Source organism: Gavialis gangeticus, unplaced genomic scaffold (genome assembly GCF_001723915.1).
Source record: "Gavialis gangeticus isolate Ggan-Ray unplaced genomic scaffold, GavGan_comp1, whole genome shotgun sequence".
NCBI lineage: Eukaryota > Metazoa > Chordata > Crocodylia > Gavialidae > Gavialis > Gavialis gangeticus.
In genome coordinates this window covers 146890119-146906183 of record NW_017729032.1, presented here as the reverse complement: position 1 = coordinate 146906183, position 16065 = coordinate 146890119, and the positions used below count along the sequence as shown (strand labels likewise).

Here is a 16065-nt window from a genome sequence, read left to right as displayed (position 1 = left end):
GCATAAAAAGATCATACATTTGAGAAAGGAAGAGCCACACGGAGGAAGAGATATTAGGAAATATAAAGAAAGGATTTTTCCTTCAGGAGCAAAAATACACAACTTTTGTAGGTAAAGGAAAACTACGTGTTCCAGTTTAATCAAAGAAAACAACTACACCCACCTTGTCGTGTTTATAGATGAAGTTTTCAGCCTCTGCCAAGCCAAGTGCAATCTGGGTCATTCTTTTTGTGTGGATGCTTTGCCTCATTGCTCCAGTCAGGAATGGAGAGAGGAGCTGCAGCGACCAATTGTCAGGCACAAGCTGCAAGACTCGAGCTGCATCAAATTCAGCTGCGTGATTATTCAAGAGATCTACTGCAGCCACAACTAGCTCACAGTCCGAAGGGCCTGGATTCAGATACACTGAGAGCAGCATATGGAAAAGCCTCTGCCTGTAGGCTAGATCTTTACTCTCAGAGCTCCACATGCAGTAGTCTTCAGCAGCAGGAAAGTCCTTTAATTCATGGACCAGGATATGCAAAGCTTTGTCATGTTCCTCCAGTTTTCCATATAAAATTGCGTTTTCCATATGAAGATCTGTGCCCTTAATTTTTTCTGTCAAAGAAGAATCAATTTAAGATGCTGCTCAGTTCAATGGAGAATCTAGATAGTAAAGTCTTTAATGTCTGCACTATGTACACACTGATAAGGGCAGGGGATTTTAGTTACTAACAAACTGTGTTTCTCCCCAAAATGTATCATTTTCCAGAGACTTTCTGAAGATGCATCACCTCTCCATGCCCCACAAGCTATTCTCTTCTTATTCCCAAGACCTTTCACCACAGCATTAACTAACTGCTCCAAGAACTGAATGATAACTGTTTTGGTTAATTATTATTGCTTGGCTTCACATGAAACACTCTCTCTCCATTAGACAGGATGTGAATTATTTGTAACATTAATACGGCTACAGGAAAAAAAAAATCAGCCTGATATTTGGCATGAAAGCCCAAAAACATTACCAGAAGTGCTCTCACTAAACAGACATTAAAATGCCAAAGGAACAGAATTGACCAGGTAAAACTGGGCAACAGATCTGCAAGTTCTGGGGGGGAAATACTAGATTACCTCAAGTTAGCCAAACTCCATTGTATCCAACATCATTTCTGGCTCTTACACATGGAAAAACTCATACACTGCAAGTAGAGCAGCAAGGTCCCATTAAAAAAAAACACTATGGTTTTAACTAATCAGATGTTTTCTTCCAGCCAGGTGTAGTACATGTTCAATAAAATGCTAAGCAGAGATCAAATATTGTGTTTAACACATAAGCAAGACACCTAAAAGCTGGCCTGCGTTTGCTATAGAATGGGTACATTATAAATAAGGGTAGGATAAAGGTCCCCTTCTTGAGACCAGCAGGCCTTGGGGCTTTTCCTTCTCAATATCTGTTTGTAGGTGCACCAATAAAGATTTTTCTGGCTGATACCGATGGCCGATTCTTAACCAGCCACATCAGCCAATACTGATCTGATAGCCAATATGAACCCCCACAGCTTGGAGAGCAACATCAGGCTGGTAAGTTGTTTGGTTTTTTTTGGGTGGGGGGCACAGATCAAGTCCCCCCCGGTGAGGGAGGAAGTGGGGCAGGCACTGCCCAGCTGGGGTGAGGTGGGATGCCGGATGGAGCAGTGGGCAGCTTGTCTGGGATACAAAGGGGCTGGGGAGGGGGCACCAGCTCCCCACCACTGCACACACCCCTGGGGAGGCATGGGGGGGCATGTGCCCCGCCGCAGATTTCTGCACGGGGTGGAGGTGGGCTGCCAGCTCTGCCACCACCCCCCGGTAAGCTCCACCAATCCTTTGCTTCTGCAGAAGCTGACAAAAGACAAAACACATTTGATATATAATATGGAAAACAAGCTTACCCAAAATAAAATGAACCAGGTAGAGGTCAGATTTCTGAAGGAGACTGCGTAGTTTAGTCTGCACTCCATTCAGTTCTGCACAATTGTCTGTAGCCACAGATTTTAGTCGAAGTGTTTCATCCAAATACAACACAGCTAAATGAGTATGGTACTTCTCCTTCTGCAGGGAAAAAGGAGGAAACTCAACAGGTATAACGCCAAGACTCCAGCATACCACTCTCCAGCTCACCAAGTAGTCTTTATTCAGTATTTCAGTAATTTAAATGCCAGATGGAAAGTATATTGAAGCATGCTGTAAACAGTGGTCAAATAAGTCAAACACTTATGGTATGCACTCCAGAAGACTGGTAAAGTCCTGAAGCCTTTTGTCCCTTTAAAGTCAATGCCTTATCAAATTCTATATGCTGTCTGACATACAGATGGCTCATGCTCCACAGTACTCTTGGTTTCAGTGATACCGCGCAGCCATAAGCAATAAGCACTACAGGTCAGTTGTGTAGTATATGAAAGAACTCCCTTTCATCAACTCTGCTTTTGCTGCCTTCCAGTTTGACTGGACTACTCCCTTGCTTTTGGCCTATACATAAAAATGAGCTCTCAACTGACCTCTTTGATACCAGAAGTTTAACATATTTCTATTGAATCCTCTTATACCTGCCTTCTTTGTCAAGTGAACAGTTTTATCCTGTTTTTGTCACAAGCACATAAAAGACGCCATAAGACCATAAGTCCATCTGGCCCAGTATTCTGCATCTCTCAGTGGCAGAGAAGATACTAATGGGAACAGTATTTATGCGGAGCTGATCCAGACTGATCTGTCCTATGCTCCTCTTGCCTTAGATTCCAGCACTGACGCATACAAAGTTCTAGCTTGGAGGCTGCAGTTTTACCATCATATTTAAAAAACACTGATGGACCTATCCTACCTGAATTTGTCTAAACAAATTTGTGAAGCTGTTAAATTGTGGGAATGAGTTTCATATTCATGTTTGTTCTATGGACCTTCCTATTTCTCATATACTAGAGATAAAGGTGACAATACACTAAAGATTTGTAGAACAGCATGACTTGTAGCATTATAAAAGGAATATCCCATCCCGCTATACTTAGCAAAACTTAAGTCTGATCTTTCTGGATTACAGCCACTGATATTTTCTTTGACACATCCACAATAACTTAAGGTTATAAATCAATTACAGCTATTTAAGAAAGTCTGGAGAAATTCAAATTCTCTCTTCTAATGTGCAAATTCTTGCATCATTCTACTGAATTTATACTAATGGCAGCTATTTGCCTAGAAAAATTCAAGGGAAATCAAAAGAGTACAACTTCCAGTGTGCTCATTTACACTGGAAGTAGTCAAGCTGTCACTAATCCTAGTATTTTTGGCAATGGAGGAAAGAGAAATCATGAACCTCAAGTGCCTGTTCTGAGAATGCATGTTGTTACTGCTTGAATGCATGCATGACAGGGAAAGAAGTGCTGGCAAGTCATAACTTGGGTTCTCTCAACACTTTTTCTTTCCTCCATTATCTGGCTCAAGACCTTTCCACTCCGACTCAGGGAAACATCTCTTAGCTACCTCCAAAATTTTGTTTCACTTAAAACTCTACTATTATGTACTGATATATAGCTTCTGTGTTTTCTGACCGTTTGCTCATCAATGGTAGGTAAACAGCTCTTGTGTAAAGTTTCTAATGTGTTTTCAGATTCTACAGATGAAGGTTGTTCAATTACTTAAATAGCTCATTCCCATGACTTATCACATAAGGATAAAAAAGAACAAAACTGCTTCCAAACTGAACTAGTAATACCAAAGTGCAACAAAATTACCATTCAACTCTTGCTTTTTATGAGCTTGCCTATGGGAGGATTATTTTAGCTCTGTAATTCTTATGGCTGGAAGTCCACTGCTGGAAGCTACATCTTCCTGTAGCCAACTCAGGAGTGTTTTTAGTGTCATGACTACTCTGATAAAAAAAATCACCAGAAGCTGTTGACTAATTCCCACTTGTGAAGTTGCCCCAGCTGGAATTAGATGTACAACAGTTTAGGAAATTACCTTTGTTACAAAGTATTGCTGCCTACCTATTCTGTTGCTAGCAATTTTGTTTAACCTTCTTTGACATCTGCTGCACAATGCACAAGGGCATCATTAGCAGGTTTAGTCCTCCATAACATGTTCCCAGCTGAAGATCTCAAAGTACTTTCTCCTACAGGCATATCACTAATCAGGAAGACAAATATTTTTACTCAGGTATGGAAACTACCCCAGTACTTAAACGATCTGCTTAATATCACACAAATTATCAGCACTTTGAACAAATTACCAGCAATCTGGAACTCAAACCAAGAAGGACTTCGTACTCTCCTTGTGAGGTTCTGGCACAAGGTGTCCTTTACTTTTCTGAAGGACTTACCTCTATTTTCCTGTCAACCACTAGATGCTCTAGATATTTAACGAGTGACTTAGGGTATTTGTTAAGGCATCTGATGACATCATCTGGATTAAAGGTGTTCTTCTGCTGTTCTTCCAAAGGCCTTTTGGTAAAAATCTGTACTCCAACCTGAAACAAGATTTGTTGCATTTTAGGACTTAGACTGCAACTTTAGAAGGTGCTAGACATTTGGGATGCCTGTACACAAGCACAGAGGCTTATAAAGATACAAACCTTTTGTGATAGAAACTATTTCAAAAAATCGTTTTATAATATAAACACTTACATAAAGAAAAACAAAGGATTATTCTTGTATTTATTTTTCTGCTGGAGTGATTAATGGATCAGAATGTTTTCAGCCCTAAACCTTTGCCTTTTGATGCACATAATTAAGAGGCCTTAACAAATGACTAAAAACAAGATTACAAATCAGAGCATGAAACACTAGGTTTCAGATATGACACAGTAACAGCTAAAGTCTGTGCAAGCAGCATTCAGCAACTGTTCAGTCTGCATGCCCAGCAGCCTGTGCAATAACCAGGTCTTAATTTAAATGTTACCAGCAACTAATGAGACTGCTAATATTCCACTTGGCACAGAAAACAGCTTATTCATTTATAGCACCAAGTGGTCAGTTAACACAAAACTAATTGGAAGCAATTACACAAATAGGTATAAAAATAATGCACTTGGGATCAGGAGGCAGTATGACAGAAGAAACTCATACTAATTCTTGAAGTAGCACTGTCCTGAATGACAGCTATTTGCTTCACCTCCCCATGCACAAGGTATATACATAACTGCAGTCCTTTAAAGGAAAGGAACACAAAGCACTCAACTGTTAACATGCTGAGGTGACTACATTTCAGTTTCAGTTTGAGAGAAAAAAAGTCCTAATTAATATGAGGCAAAACTACCATATTTTCTTTGTACAGGAAACCCTCGCTATTCATGAATCTGCTATTTATGAATTTGAATATTTGCCGTTGCCCTGCCAGTGGGGTGGGTTGGGGCAAGCGCTGCCACAGCTCCCTCTGGTGCTGCACTGAGCCCCTGCCTCTGCGTAAGCAGGGATGGAGCACTGCACGGGGTAGGGGAGGGCAGAGCTGGAGAGAGTGGAGCGGAGAGTAGAGCTAGGTGGGCAGAGGGCAGCCGTGGTTGGTCCCCAGGGGCTGTGGGGGAGCCCCGCGTTTCCAGCTTCTCGCCAGGGGGAAGCAGCAGGCAGTTGTGGGATCTGACAGGGAGCCCCATCAGTATTTGTGGATTTTGCCATTTGTGGGGATCTCTGGAACAGATCCCCTGCAGATGGCGAGGGTCTCCCGTACACCACATGCCCCCAAATACCAGCATCTTAAAATTTTGGAAAGATGAAATGGAGAGAATTTTTCTAGAACTTAACCTGTCATAGCACAGGCTCACCAAAGCTGAATGCATGTAAAAGGGCTGTGGCTGTGACCAGGCTGTGGAGCTGCAATGAGATGATGAGTGACACTGAGGAATGGACTCTGTCCATCCTGCATACAGCCAGAAAGGAAGCACAGTCCCTGGCAGCCATTTGAGCATCCCTATGCCTCCATTCTAATGCAGGAATTGAGTGTTGTTGTTTAAAAACACATAGCCAATTCCCTTTCAGCATATAGGAATAAGTTTTTCATGGACTTGTGCGATACCAACTGAGTTTAAAAACACCGAACTACCAGTAGTTTTTAGTTAAATTATTTTGATTGCTATTCAGCAACCTTGCCCCATTTTATGTGACAGTGAACCACAAACCTCCTCATTTTTCAGTAGCACCCATTCAGCATACTTCCACACTAGTTCTTGGTCTGAGCAGAAAGTAAGGAAGTCGACTATATACTCATAGAGGTCTGAACGTGTAGGGTCTTGAATGTCTCCATTCACTATTTTCACCCATAACTGAAACAAGATAATAAACTATGATTAAAGTATGCTCTAATATTTACCACCTTTATTTATGGGGGGTCATTTATCTGACCTGTGGACTGGTCCCCCAACATCTCTGGGTCAGAGGTTAACACCTGAAACAGACGTTTAATATTCTTTTAAGGTGTGATAACCACCCTTCCCCACATTATTCATAATAAATGTGACCCTTTTTAATTCTAGTTAAGATTACATAGGTCAAACATGAAGGCCAAACATTAATGGAATGCTAAGCTTCTAGACAAGCTATTATTCCTAGAAGTAACTGGGGTATAAACATTTGTAATTGCTATACCCATTAACCTAGGGGGTTCTGATGATAGCCACCTAAAAAAAAAAAAAGAAATTGCTTAAAGGTTTCATACTTTTAATACCGTAACAAATTCAAGGAATTAAGGCTTCACAGAAGCTTATACTCCTGTCTGCATGTCAATTTTCCAGGTATATGACACTATAAATTTTAAGTAGAGGCTGAGATTTGTTACATGTTAGGGTGGGTTATGGACGAATTAAAAAAAATGTATTCTAACCTGAAGTGCAGCAGCATCCTGACTATTGTAGTGATATAGGAGTCCTAAGGCAAAATACCTGCATTGCAAAAAGAAAGAAGTTTATAACATGTAAGTTCCTAGATCCTCTTCATCAGTTTCATTACTACTCAAACAGCACACAAGAGAACGATTTATTACTGTCCTCACATGAGTCAGAAGGCAGAACACGGTGGCATCATATAGACTAACTTGTTCAGAGAGATATGAGCATTTGTTGGTGGTGGCCTATTTCATCAGATATTACAAATGCCGTTCACATTTGTAGCATCTGAGGAACTAGGTTGTCACTTACAAATGTCCATGTTGCCCTGCCCTGCTTTCTGCCTAACTTTAGGTGAACATGGATAACTACCTCTCTCTATTCATATACAAGACTTTCCTTCTTTTTTCCCCCCCCCAACAGTTTCAATTCACTAAAAATTATTGTTCTGCTATTGAACTACTTGATATTTGGCTTGAAGCATCTGTAAACCTCTACCTTTAAAATGTATTTGTGCATTGTAGGATAAAGGATCAAGACACAGTAAAATCAATCCTGACCATTCCCAGAATTATATGATCTATGACATGACCAGGAATTTTAGTTTTCTCCCGTTAAAAAAAATCCCCAATTTTCAGATTTAAAAAGTAACCCAAAATCCACTTTTTTCATCATTAAAATGAAATGCCAGTTGTATGTGTACACACACACACACACACGGCATTTCATTTTAATCACAGAAAAAGTGGATTTTGGGTTATTTTTTAAATCTGAAAATTGGAGGGGGGTTGGGTTTAATCAGAGAAAACCAGGATCCCTGGACATGACTTTGCAACCGTTTTCAATGCAGTGCCTCTAACTGATTAATTTAAAAGACTGCACACATTTATGAAGTCTGTCATAGTCTTAGACAGTGCTGAACACTTGAAACAGTAAAAAAGGTCTTTAATCCAACAAATCAGAAACTAAAGCTTCATATCTAACTTGTCATACATCCTAATTTTTATTATATTGGTTATTTAAGATAACGGATGAAATCCAAGAATAGGGAGAAGTGTGCAGAGACACTGGCAGTCTAGTTGGCAGCCAGTATCAAGTGAAGAGCCCCAGGGGTTGGTCCTGGGGCTGGTTTTGTTCAATGTCTTCATCAACGACCTGGAAAATGAAAAAGTGCACCTTCAGAAAGCTTGCAGATGATACCAAACTGAGGGTAGTAATAGATATGCTGAAGGGTAGGGCTAACACTCAGAGTGACCTACACAAATTGGAGCACTGGGCCCAAAGTAATCTCATAGAGGTTCAACAAGGACAACTGCAAAGTCCTGCACTGAGGACAGAACAATCCCATGCACCAGTACAGGTTGGGGGCGGACTGGCTGAGCAGCAGCTCTGCAGAAAAGGACCTGAGGGTTACAGTGGACAATAAGCTGAATATGAGCCAAGAGTGTGCCCTTGTTGCCAAGAAGACTAATGGCATCCTGGGCTGCATTGGTAGGTGTGTTGCCAGCAGGTCAAGGGAAGTGATTATTTCCCTCCATTCAGCATCGGTGAGGCCACATCTGGAGTACTGTGTTCAGTTTTGGGCCCCCACTACACAAAGGATGTAGACAAGTTGGAGAGAGTCCAGCAGAGGGCAACAAAATCAGTTCAGGGGCTGGGGTACATGACTTCTGAGGAGAGGCTAAGGGAACTAGGCTTGTTTAGTCCAGAGAAGAGATGACTGAGAGGGGAGTTAATAGCAGCCTCCAACTACCTGAAGGGTGGTTCCAAACAGGATGGAGCTAGACTTCTCAGTGTCGGCAGATGACAGAACAAGGAGCAACTGTTTCAAGTTGCAGCAAGGGAAGTTTAGGTTAGATATTAGAAAGAGTTTTCTCACTAGGAGTGTAATAAAACACTGGAACAGGTTACCCAGAGAGGTGGTAGAAGCTCCATTCTTGGCAGTTTTCAAAACCCGGCTAGACAAAAGTTTGGCTAGGATGATCTAGTTGGGCACGGTCCTGCTTAGAGCAGGGGGCTGGACTAGATGACTTCCTGAGGTCCCTTCCAACCTTAACTTTCTATGATTCAATGATTGCTTAGACTTCACATCTGTGAATGTGTCTTGGCTTTGGTACCAACTAGCACTTAGCACCCAGGTCTCTACCTTATTCTTTTCTAGGTTCTCCCTTGGTAAATTCCAAAATGAAGTCCCTTTATTTCCTTTCCTCACTTCAGTGGAAGCATATTGACCTATAGTAAAATTCAGGAGTCATGGCTTGCCAGAGAATAAACTATTAGTTTTAAAATTAATAAATTGTTTAATGCTAGAGTCAGTAAATGAAGATACCATTTATAACAAATCAAATTCATTTTAAGGCTTCTTTTCTCCCAGTCCAAGACATCAACAAAAAAAAAGAAATATCTTGTTACCACTGCTCCCACTCAACTGTCAAGTTGGGTCTCAGATGAAGACAATACCAGCCATCTAATCTATCCAGTACCAAAAGAAGTCGCATTAAAAGTTTCAACAAAATTTTACATGAGATCAAAGATGCTTTAATTCAGGAAAAAGATAAGGATTTCGCACATGCATATCCTTAACCTCAAGGGGTCATCAATTTCTTTTCAACAAACTTTAGATTCAATCACATTTGTTTGAAGGGAATGTTCCGTTGCTGGCACGTGGGCTCCCTAAACAGCTCTGCCAACGCCCCTCAAGATTGCCCTTCATTCTCAACCTGCCCTTCTAGTCCAGCTCAAGCTAATTGCCAAATCATGCTGAACTGCATTTTGTGAGTATGTGCAAGCCATCAACTTGCTGCTCCTCGAGAATGGTCAGCGCATGAACTCAACCAATTATTTATTTCTCCTCCTTTTCTCACTCCAAATGTTAAGATATCAAGGAAAAAACCTCACTTTTTGTGTTTCTCCAGCCAGGCTGCACTGTCTGTTAGAAGACAAAAGTTCTCTGAAACCAACAGGTCCAGAAGGCTTTCATGGTTAGCCTCTGCATATAGTTTGAGTAAAGCTGTGTCAATGTCTTCCTTGTAGCCATTTGCAACTTCAGTACTCCGGACTTCATTCAAGTAACTCATGAGGAACTGTTTGCACTTGGTCATCTTCTCTTGGTCCCCTTGAGTGAGCTGGTTTAGATCAGCATACTCATGAAGAGGGGGATGAGACCGTATGAATGAAGAGGAAGTAGGCAACAGGAAGGGGTAGAGAGAGATCAGCTCCCGGACATCAAGCTGGCCGCTTCTGCAATTACAGTGTCAAACTAAATGAAGCAAAAAAGAAAGAAAAAGTATACATAGGCACAAAAAAATAACATTGAGGTAGTGCGCACACACGTTTATGAGGCAGACACCACTGAAGGTGTCAAGAGTTAAAAAGTAATAACTAACTTTAGTACAGTTTTTCACTCAGATCAAGCATAGGGAATGAATACTCCAGGAGAATTAAAAACATCTGCCATTCCACCTACATTCTTTAGAGCAGCGTTTCTCAACCAGTGGGTCGCAACCCAAAAGTGGATTGCAAGAATGTTTGAAAGGGTTGAGAGGAGGTCCCCACAAAAACCCATAAAAGCACACCTTGCTATGCTGGCAGTGGGCTCATGTCCATCTGTGTAGGCAGATGCACGTGGCCAGCATAGAGTAAGGCCAGTCCCAGCTAATTATGGGGAGCAGCGAGGGGATGGATGTCCAGGGGACTCTCTGGAGGGCAGGGGGAGTGGTGCATGTGTGCGCACACACATACAAACATCCTAGCACTGGGGATGGTGCCCTGGTGTAGGGCTGTGCCAGGGAAGGGGGAGCAGGGACAGAAGACACCTGGCCCTTCAGGGGAGGGAAGCAGGCAGGGGTGATCCTTTGCAGGAGGGAGCTGCATACCTGGGCTGGTGGCATAGGGCCAGAATGCATACATGCAGTGGCCCGGACTTGCTGCTCATACTCTGGCCCAAATAGAATGGGGGCAGCTGCAGTCCCCCTCCAGGAGGGCTAGAGGGGCAGGGGACTAAGGATTGGGAGCAAGGGGCACCAGCAGGGTCAGGACAAGCCACTGATCTTGGCAAACGGGTCCCAGTATGAAACAGGCTGAAAACCACTGCATCACACTAACTCTGGGGTTGGTATCAAGGTGATCAGCCTTTTGCTTCTGAGGGGAGTCTGGACCCAGCTTAAGTAAGTTAACATCTCACAACTATTTAGTGGTTTGTGTGAAATTAGTTGGCAGCTCCAGACCAGTCTGCAGGGGTATGGAGAGTATACAATTTATATCAGCTGTTGGTCTTTCCGTTGATGGCAAGTATTATTATATTACGAGAGCTGAGACATACTAAGAAGACTAGCACAAACTATTCAAGAAATAAAGGTGACATTTCCAGGACTATGTTGGCACATTTCAACAGCACTAAAATTAGCTTTTTCTTTTCCCCTTAAAAAAAAAAAAGTAAGCTAATCAGGAACTCTACATCACAGTTCTGATTATGGCTCAAAAGTGGCCATCAGTATATGTATAGATAGCTTCTAAGTGACCACTATGCAATACATGAAGGACAGAGCTTTGAAGAATAGCAAGAACTCATGTGAACAGGCTAGCAATGCTTAATAAATGCTAGCAACACTAATAGAAACCATTTTTCTTTTAGGAAGACTCTCATCCCCAGCTGAAGTTATTTCTCAAGGATATAGTTACAATCGGAACGAGAACAAGTTGTTGCATACCCTGAGATCTAGGAGATCTAGAATATCTGCCTTATTGAGATCTAGGTATTAAAGCTATAACTTAAGTTTAGAAGAGTAGACAGTCCTCTATTCACTGGAAACTGATCCAAAACAAATGTTGAAAAAAACAAACAAAAAACAAACAAACAAAAAAACCCACCTCTGAAGCTCCAACTATGGGATATTAGTGTTTCATCTACATTGACAGGATGCTTAGAATTAGCACGTGTTCAGACTCCCCTGGTCAGGACAGAATTCAGTATATACCATTAAAATTACACTGATTTCAATAATCAGAGATGCTGCTTAAGCCACTTTAAGTGCGTTAACTGATGAGGCATGAACAACTAAACAGGCTGTTCCCACATTAATTCTCCTTAAATAGTTACTCAGTGCTTGCCCTCAGCCACAGCCCAGCTGTTAGTACATAATTAAGGCTGGTTCTATTAAGTAACTTATACCTTGAGTACCTTACTTCTAATGGGAGCCCTGAAGCTCCCAGTTTCAGGGCTGTTATTAGATAGCAGCATACAAGATGGGCTAGAAGAATTAACCATCCAGCTGGACAATTTTCTGATTGCTAAATTACTGTACTGACAGCTTCTGGAGTTTCAGGAACACAAGGGCCTGATAAGTCTCCTCCTAAATTATTATTAGTAGCTCCATTTTGCCCTTCTACACTGCCCCAGCTGGCTCACTCCCTCCCGAAAGGTCTTCTGATATAAGGAATTTCCCTATACATAGCATAGAGCTGATGTAGCTACTACACTATCCTTTTTTTCATCTGGCCACACAACTTCCACAGAAAAAAAGCCAAGAAATGCTGAAACTATGAAAGGGAAAAAGTGTAAAATCTAAAACTTTTGTCATCTGACTTAGACTTTCCCTCTTCTCTGAAGGATTAAACTTTCTGATCTAGGATCTGAGCAGGACACAGAATTAATGTTTTCTTGTAGTATCATTCCCTACCCCCATCCCTCTTTTTATCTACCATTTTGATCTATCCAGAAGTACTGGAAAAGTCCAAGGCTTCCCTTCCGAGAGTTCTGTTAAATCCTTCCTTTGAAGACACAATTGTGAATGAATGAGAAAGCCTTGGTTTAGGAAACATGGGTAGCGAGCTGCAGGAATATGTGGCTGCCAAAGACTGTTCTTTGCTACGCTGAGATCCATACTGACCTGTTCATGCCCAAGGAGCCATGAAAATTAAATCACATTTTTAAAAACCCCTTCTTTCCATCCTAGTCCCAAGGCAAAAGGCTTAACATTCAACAGAATCCATGATTATCTGAAAGTCAATCCTTAACAATAAGCTGCCTCAGAACTGCAAGACACCTATGCTGAATACATCTAATGAAATTAAGATACTACACTACAGATGAAAATCTTTGCCGTCTCTCTCTGATGTTGGCAGTAGAAGAGAAAACAACAGCAGATTTTTATACTGCGGATCAGCAGTGAGCAGCTACTGATTAACCTCAGAGACCGCCTTCCAAAACCTAAAAATTAGGTATGAACGAGAGCCAATTTATCGATAAACTATGGAAGTGGACTAGGTTGGAAACTTCCCTGATCACCTCCTTTCTGCCAGAAAGGTTTTCCACAATTGTGTGACACAAGTTACTCCTTTCAGTACACTTCTGGAAGCGATTCAACATAAGCTTCTCCCACTTTGCTCCCAAAATTTAATTCTAAAATGGTACAGAAACTTGTAAAGTGATCAAAAACCTAACTGCCACAAGAAACAGAGTGCTGTGCCTTGGTTTTTAAACCATATGAGGGAGGGTCAGAACTGAACAAAATGCTACTACCAGTCAAGAAGTTTCCTGTTCTGAAGCCCAGTTCTGGTACCCTTCTCATGCCATCAGATCATCTAGGCTACCATTGCTCTTGCAAAGCAGAGTGGTCAGGAACTGTGACAGGACAGCTGAGAAAGTCTCAAGATGAGTCCTGACAGTTCTATCAGTTGTACCTTTCGGGAAAAATCTCCTCCCGATTAGTATCTTTTATTAATGGTTTGCACTATGCACCCCTGCTTGTATGCTTTCCTCATTAAGGAGTTCTCATTCATCCACAATTATGTCTTCAAAAGAAGGATACAACAGAATTCTCTCAGAAGGGTAGCCTAAAGCTTCTTCTCCAATACCTCTGGATAGATCAAAATGGTAGATAAAAGAGGGGTTAGAGAGTGGGGAATGATACAAGAAAAAAATTAATTCTGTGTCCTGTTCAGGTCCTGGATCAGAAAGTTTTATCCTTCAGAGAGGAAGGGAAGTCTAAATCAGATGACAAAAGTTTTAGACTTTACACTTTTCCCCCATTATAGCTTCAGCATTTCTTGGCTTTTTTTGTGAAAGCTGTGTGGCCAGATGAATTTGACACCCCTGTTTTAAGAGCTGCTGCATAGTAGCTCCAGAATGACTTCTGGCATGTGGACAGAGAAGAAGTAATTGGTATGGGCTATGCTGAAACACCGAAATACCTCTGGAACTCCAGAGAGAAAGGAGCCCACAACGTCACAGAACTGTGGCAGAAGCTAGACCAGAAACATAAGAAGCATTTTTACCAGTTTTGGGGGCAGTGCACACTTCATCACATATTTCCAAAATCAGAAATAAACATAAATAAAAAGAAGAGCATCTGTAAAGACTGTAATGACAGAAAGCGGGATTTGTGGAAAAAGTCTAATAGGGTAAGCGTTGAAAATTGGCTCTATGAACAGCTTTATAGGTAAATTTGGTAGTGTAGACGTTTACCAGCAATACAATCGACAGCTCATTCTACCTTAAAAAATGAAACTAATTGCCCACTGGAGTACTGGCACATTAGTACAGTCTTTTCCACCCCCCTGCCTTTGTAAAACCTCATCTACCTAGCAACTAAGATGTTTTACGTGGACTTTGGGCTAGATTTTGCAGTATCAATAGACTCCAAGAGAAACCTGGTTCTTTCCAAACAGAAAGCCAATGGGTTTACACAGGGACACAGTGTGATCAAGTTACAGGAACAGGTCAATAGTCTTTCGGGTTAAACAGATTGTAGCTTAAAACTAACCAACAAACAAAAACATTACATTATGGGTTATTCTTTGCCCAAAGCTGATCCATAAGTTATAAGGAGCAGAAATCATAATCATTTCTACTGTAGCAATCTTACACTTCTACCACAAATGTTACAGCCACTCAAATGCCTTACAAAACAAGCATGTAACTTCCTTGCTTAAAGAACACGTGTTGTTCATCATACTATTTACCTGAAGAGTTCTTTTGCTTCAAGGAACTGAAGCTGTGCAAACTGTATAAAACCCGCTTGCTGCAGGATTCTTTTGTACATTACCTGAAAAGAGCGGGGAAAGTGTTTGTTAGTGTAACTGAGTTAGTTATGTTACAAGTCACGTAAATAACTTAAAACAATAACCACTGACAAAGTATTCAATGCATACTTTAGAATCAGGGTTCCAAACTACTGCATACGATAAAAACCTCCGACTTTCACGTTTGTAACTGCATTCACGCAGTAACAAAGACTATTTTGAAAGTATTACACAAGCCATTTCTTTCATAAGATTCTGAATCCCTCAGCTTAGAATGCAAAAACACAAACTTAAACCAACAAAATAGAAAGTGTACATTTTTTAAAATTTAAAATGTTGACTGAGCCATTTAACAACAGGTTCTACCTCATCCCAAGACTTGAGAATATTATATAACACCCCTCCCCCCCAAAAAAATCCCACCACAGGTAAGTGAAAATAAATCGCTAGGAAACACCAGATCTTGCGATGCCATAAAATTCATTTTCCGAAAAAGAAGTTACAAAACTCTTAACGTTTCCGTTAAGATTATACGAAGGACAGATTTTGCAAAAAATGAAATACCATTCAAGCCAGCACTATCCAGCTTCCACACAGCTGAGGGCCGCAAATCACATGGCAAGCATGCTGCAGGGATGGAGCCCCACTCCTTGAGCAGTCAGTGACACTCTACCCCACATGGCCTCCCTCACCCCCCTTTAGGCCACCAACTAGATAGCTGCTATTTACATTAAAACTGTCAGGGACCGGATCAGCCCCCCCACCGGGGCCCCCTCTGGCCCCAGGGGAGGCACACCTAGGCCAAGGGTTAGTGAGGAACTAGTTAGGGAACTTCTGGAGGGACTGGATGTATTTAAATCAGCTGGTCCGGATGATCTCCACCCCAGAATGCTGAGGGAATTAGCTGAGGTCATTGCAGGACCCCTGCCACGGCTTTATGAGCACGTGCGGTGCTCTGGTGTAGTGCCAGAGGGCTGGAAGAGGGCCAACATGGTTCCCATCTTAAAAAAAAAAAAAAAGGGAGGAAGGAGGACCAGGGAAACTATAGGCCAGTTTGTTTTACCTCAATCCTGGGCAACCTTTTTGAGAGAATTATTCTGGCGCATATCCACGAGGGGCCAGCAGGAGAGATTATGCGTAGGGGCAACCAACCTGGGTTCATTAGTGGCAGGTCCTGTCAGACCAACCTGGTGGCCTTCTACGACCAGGTCACAAAATCC

At 41.7% G+C, this 16065-nt stretch overlaps 1 protein-coding gene across 1 annotated transcript in view; it reads right to left on the bottom strand.

The window, feature by feature from the left end:
- The window catches only part of TGFBRAP1 (transforming growth factor beta receptor associated protein 1), a 38168-nt gene that overhangs the window by 8104 nt on the left and 13999 nt on the right, over window positions 1-16065 (bottom strand). Inside the window, exons 4-10 of the mRNA XM_019524839.1 lie at window positions 14786-14868; window positions 9722-10063; window positions 6823-6880; window positions 6122-6265; window positions 4331-4477; window positions 1911-2070; window positions 164-597 (exon numbers count right to left, since the gene is read on the bottom strand). Of these exons, the coding sequence (XP_019380384.1) occupies window positions 164-597; window positions 1911-2070; window positions 4331-4477; window positions 6122-6265; window positions 6823-6880; window positions 9722-10063; window positions 14786-14868 (1368 nt within the window). The remainder of the gene's footprint in view (window positions 1-163; window positions 598-1910; window positions 2071-4330; window positions 4478-6121; window positions 6266-6822; window positions 6881-9721; window positions 10064-14785; window positions 14869-16065) is intronic.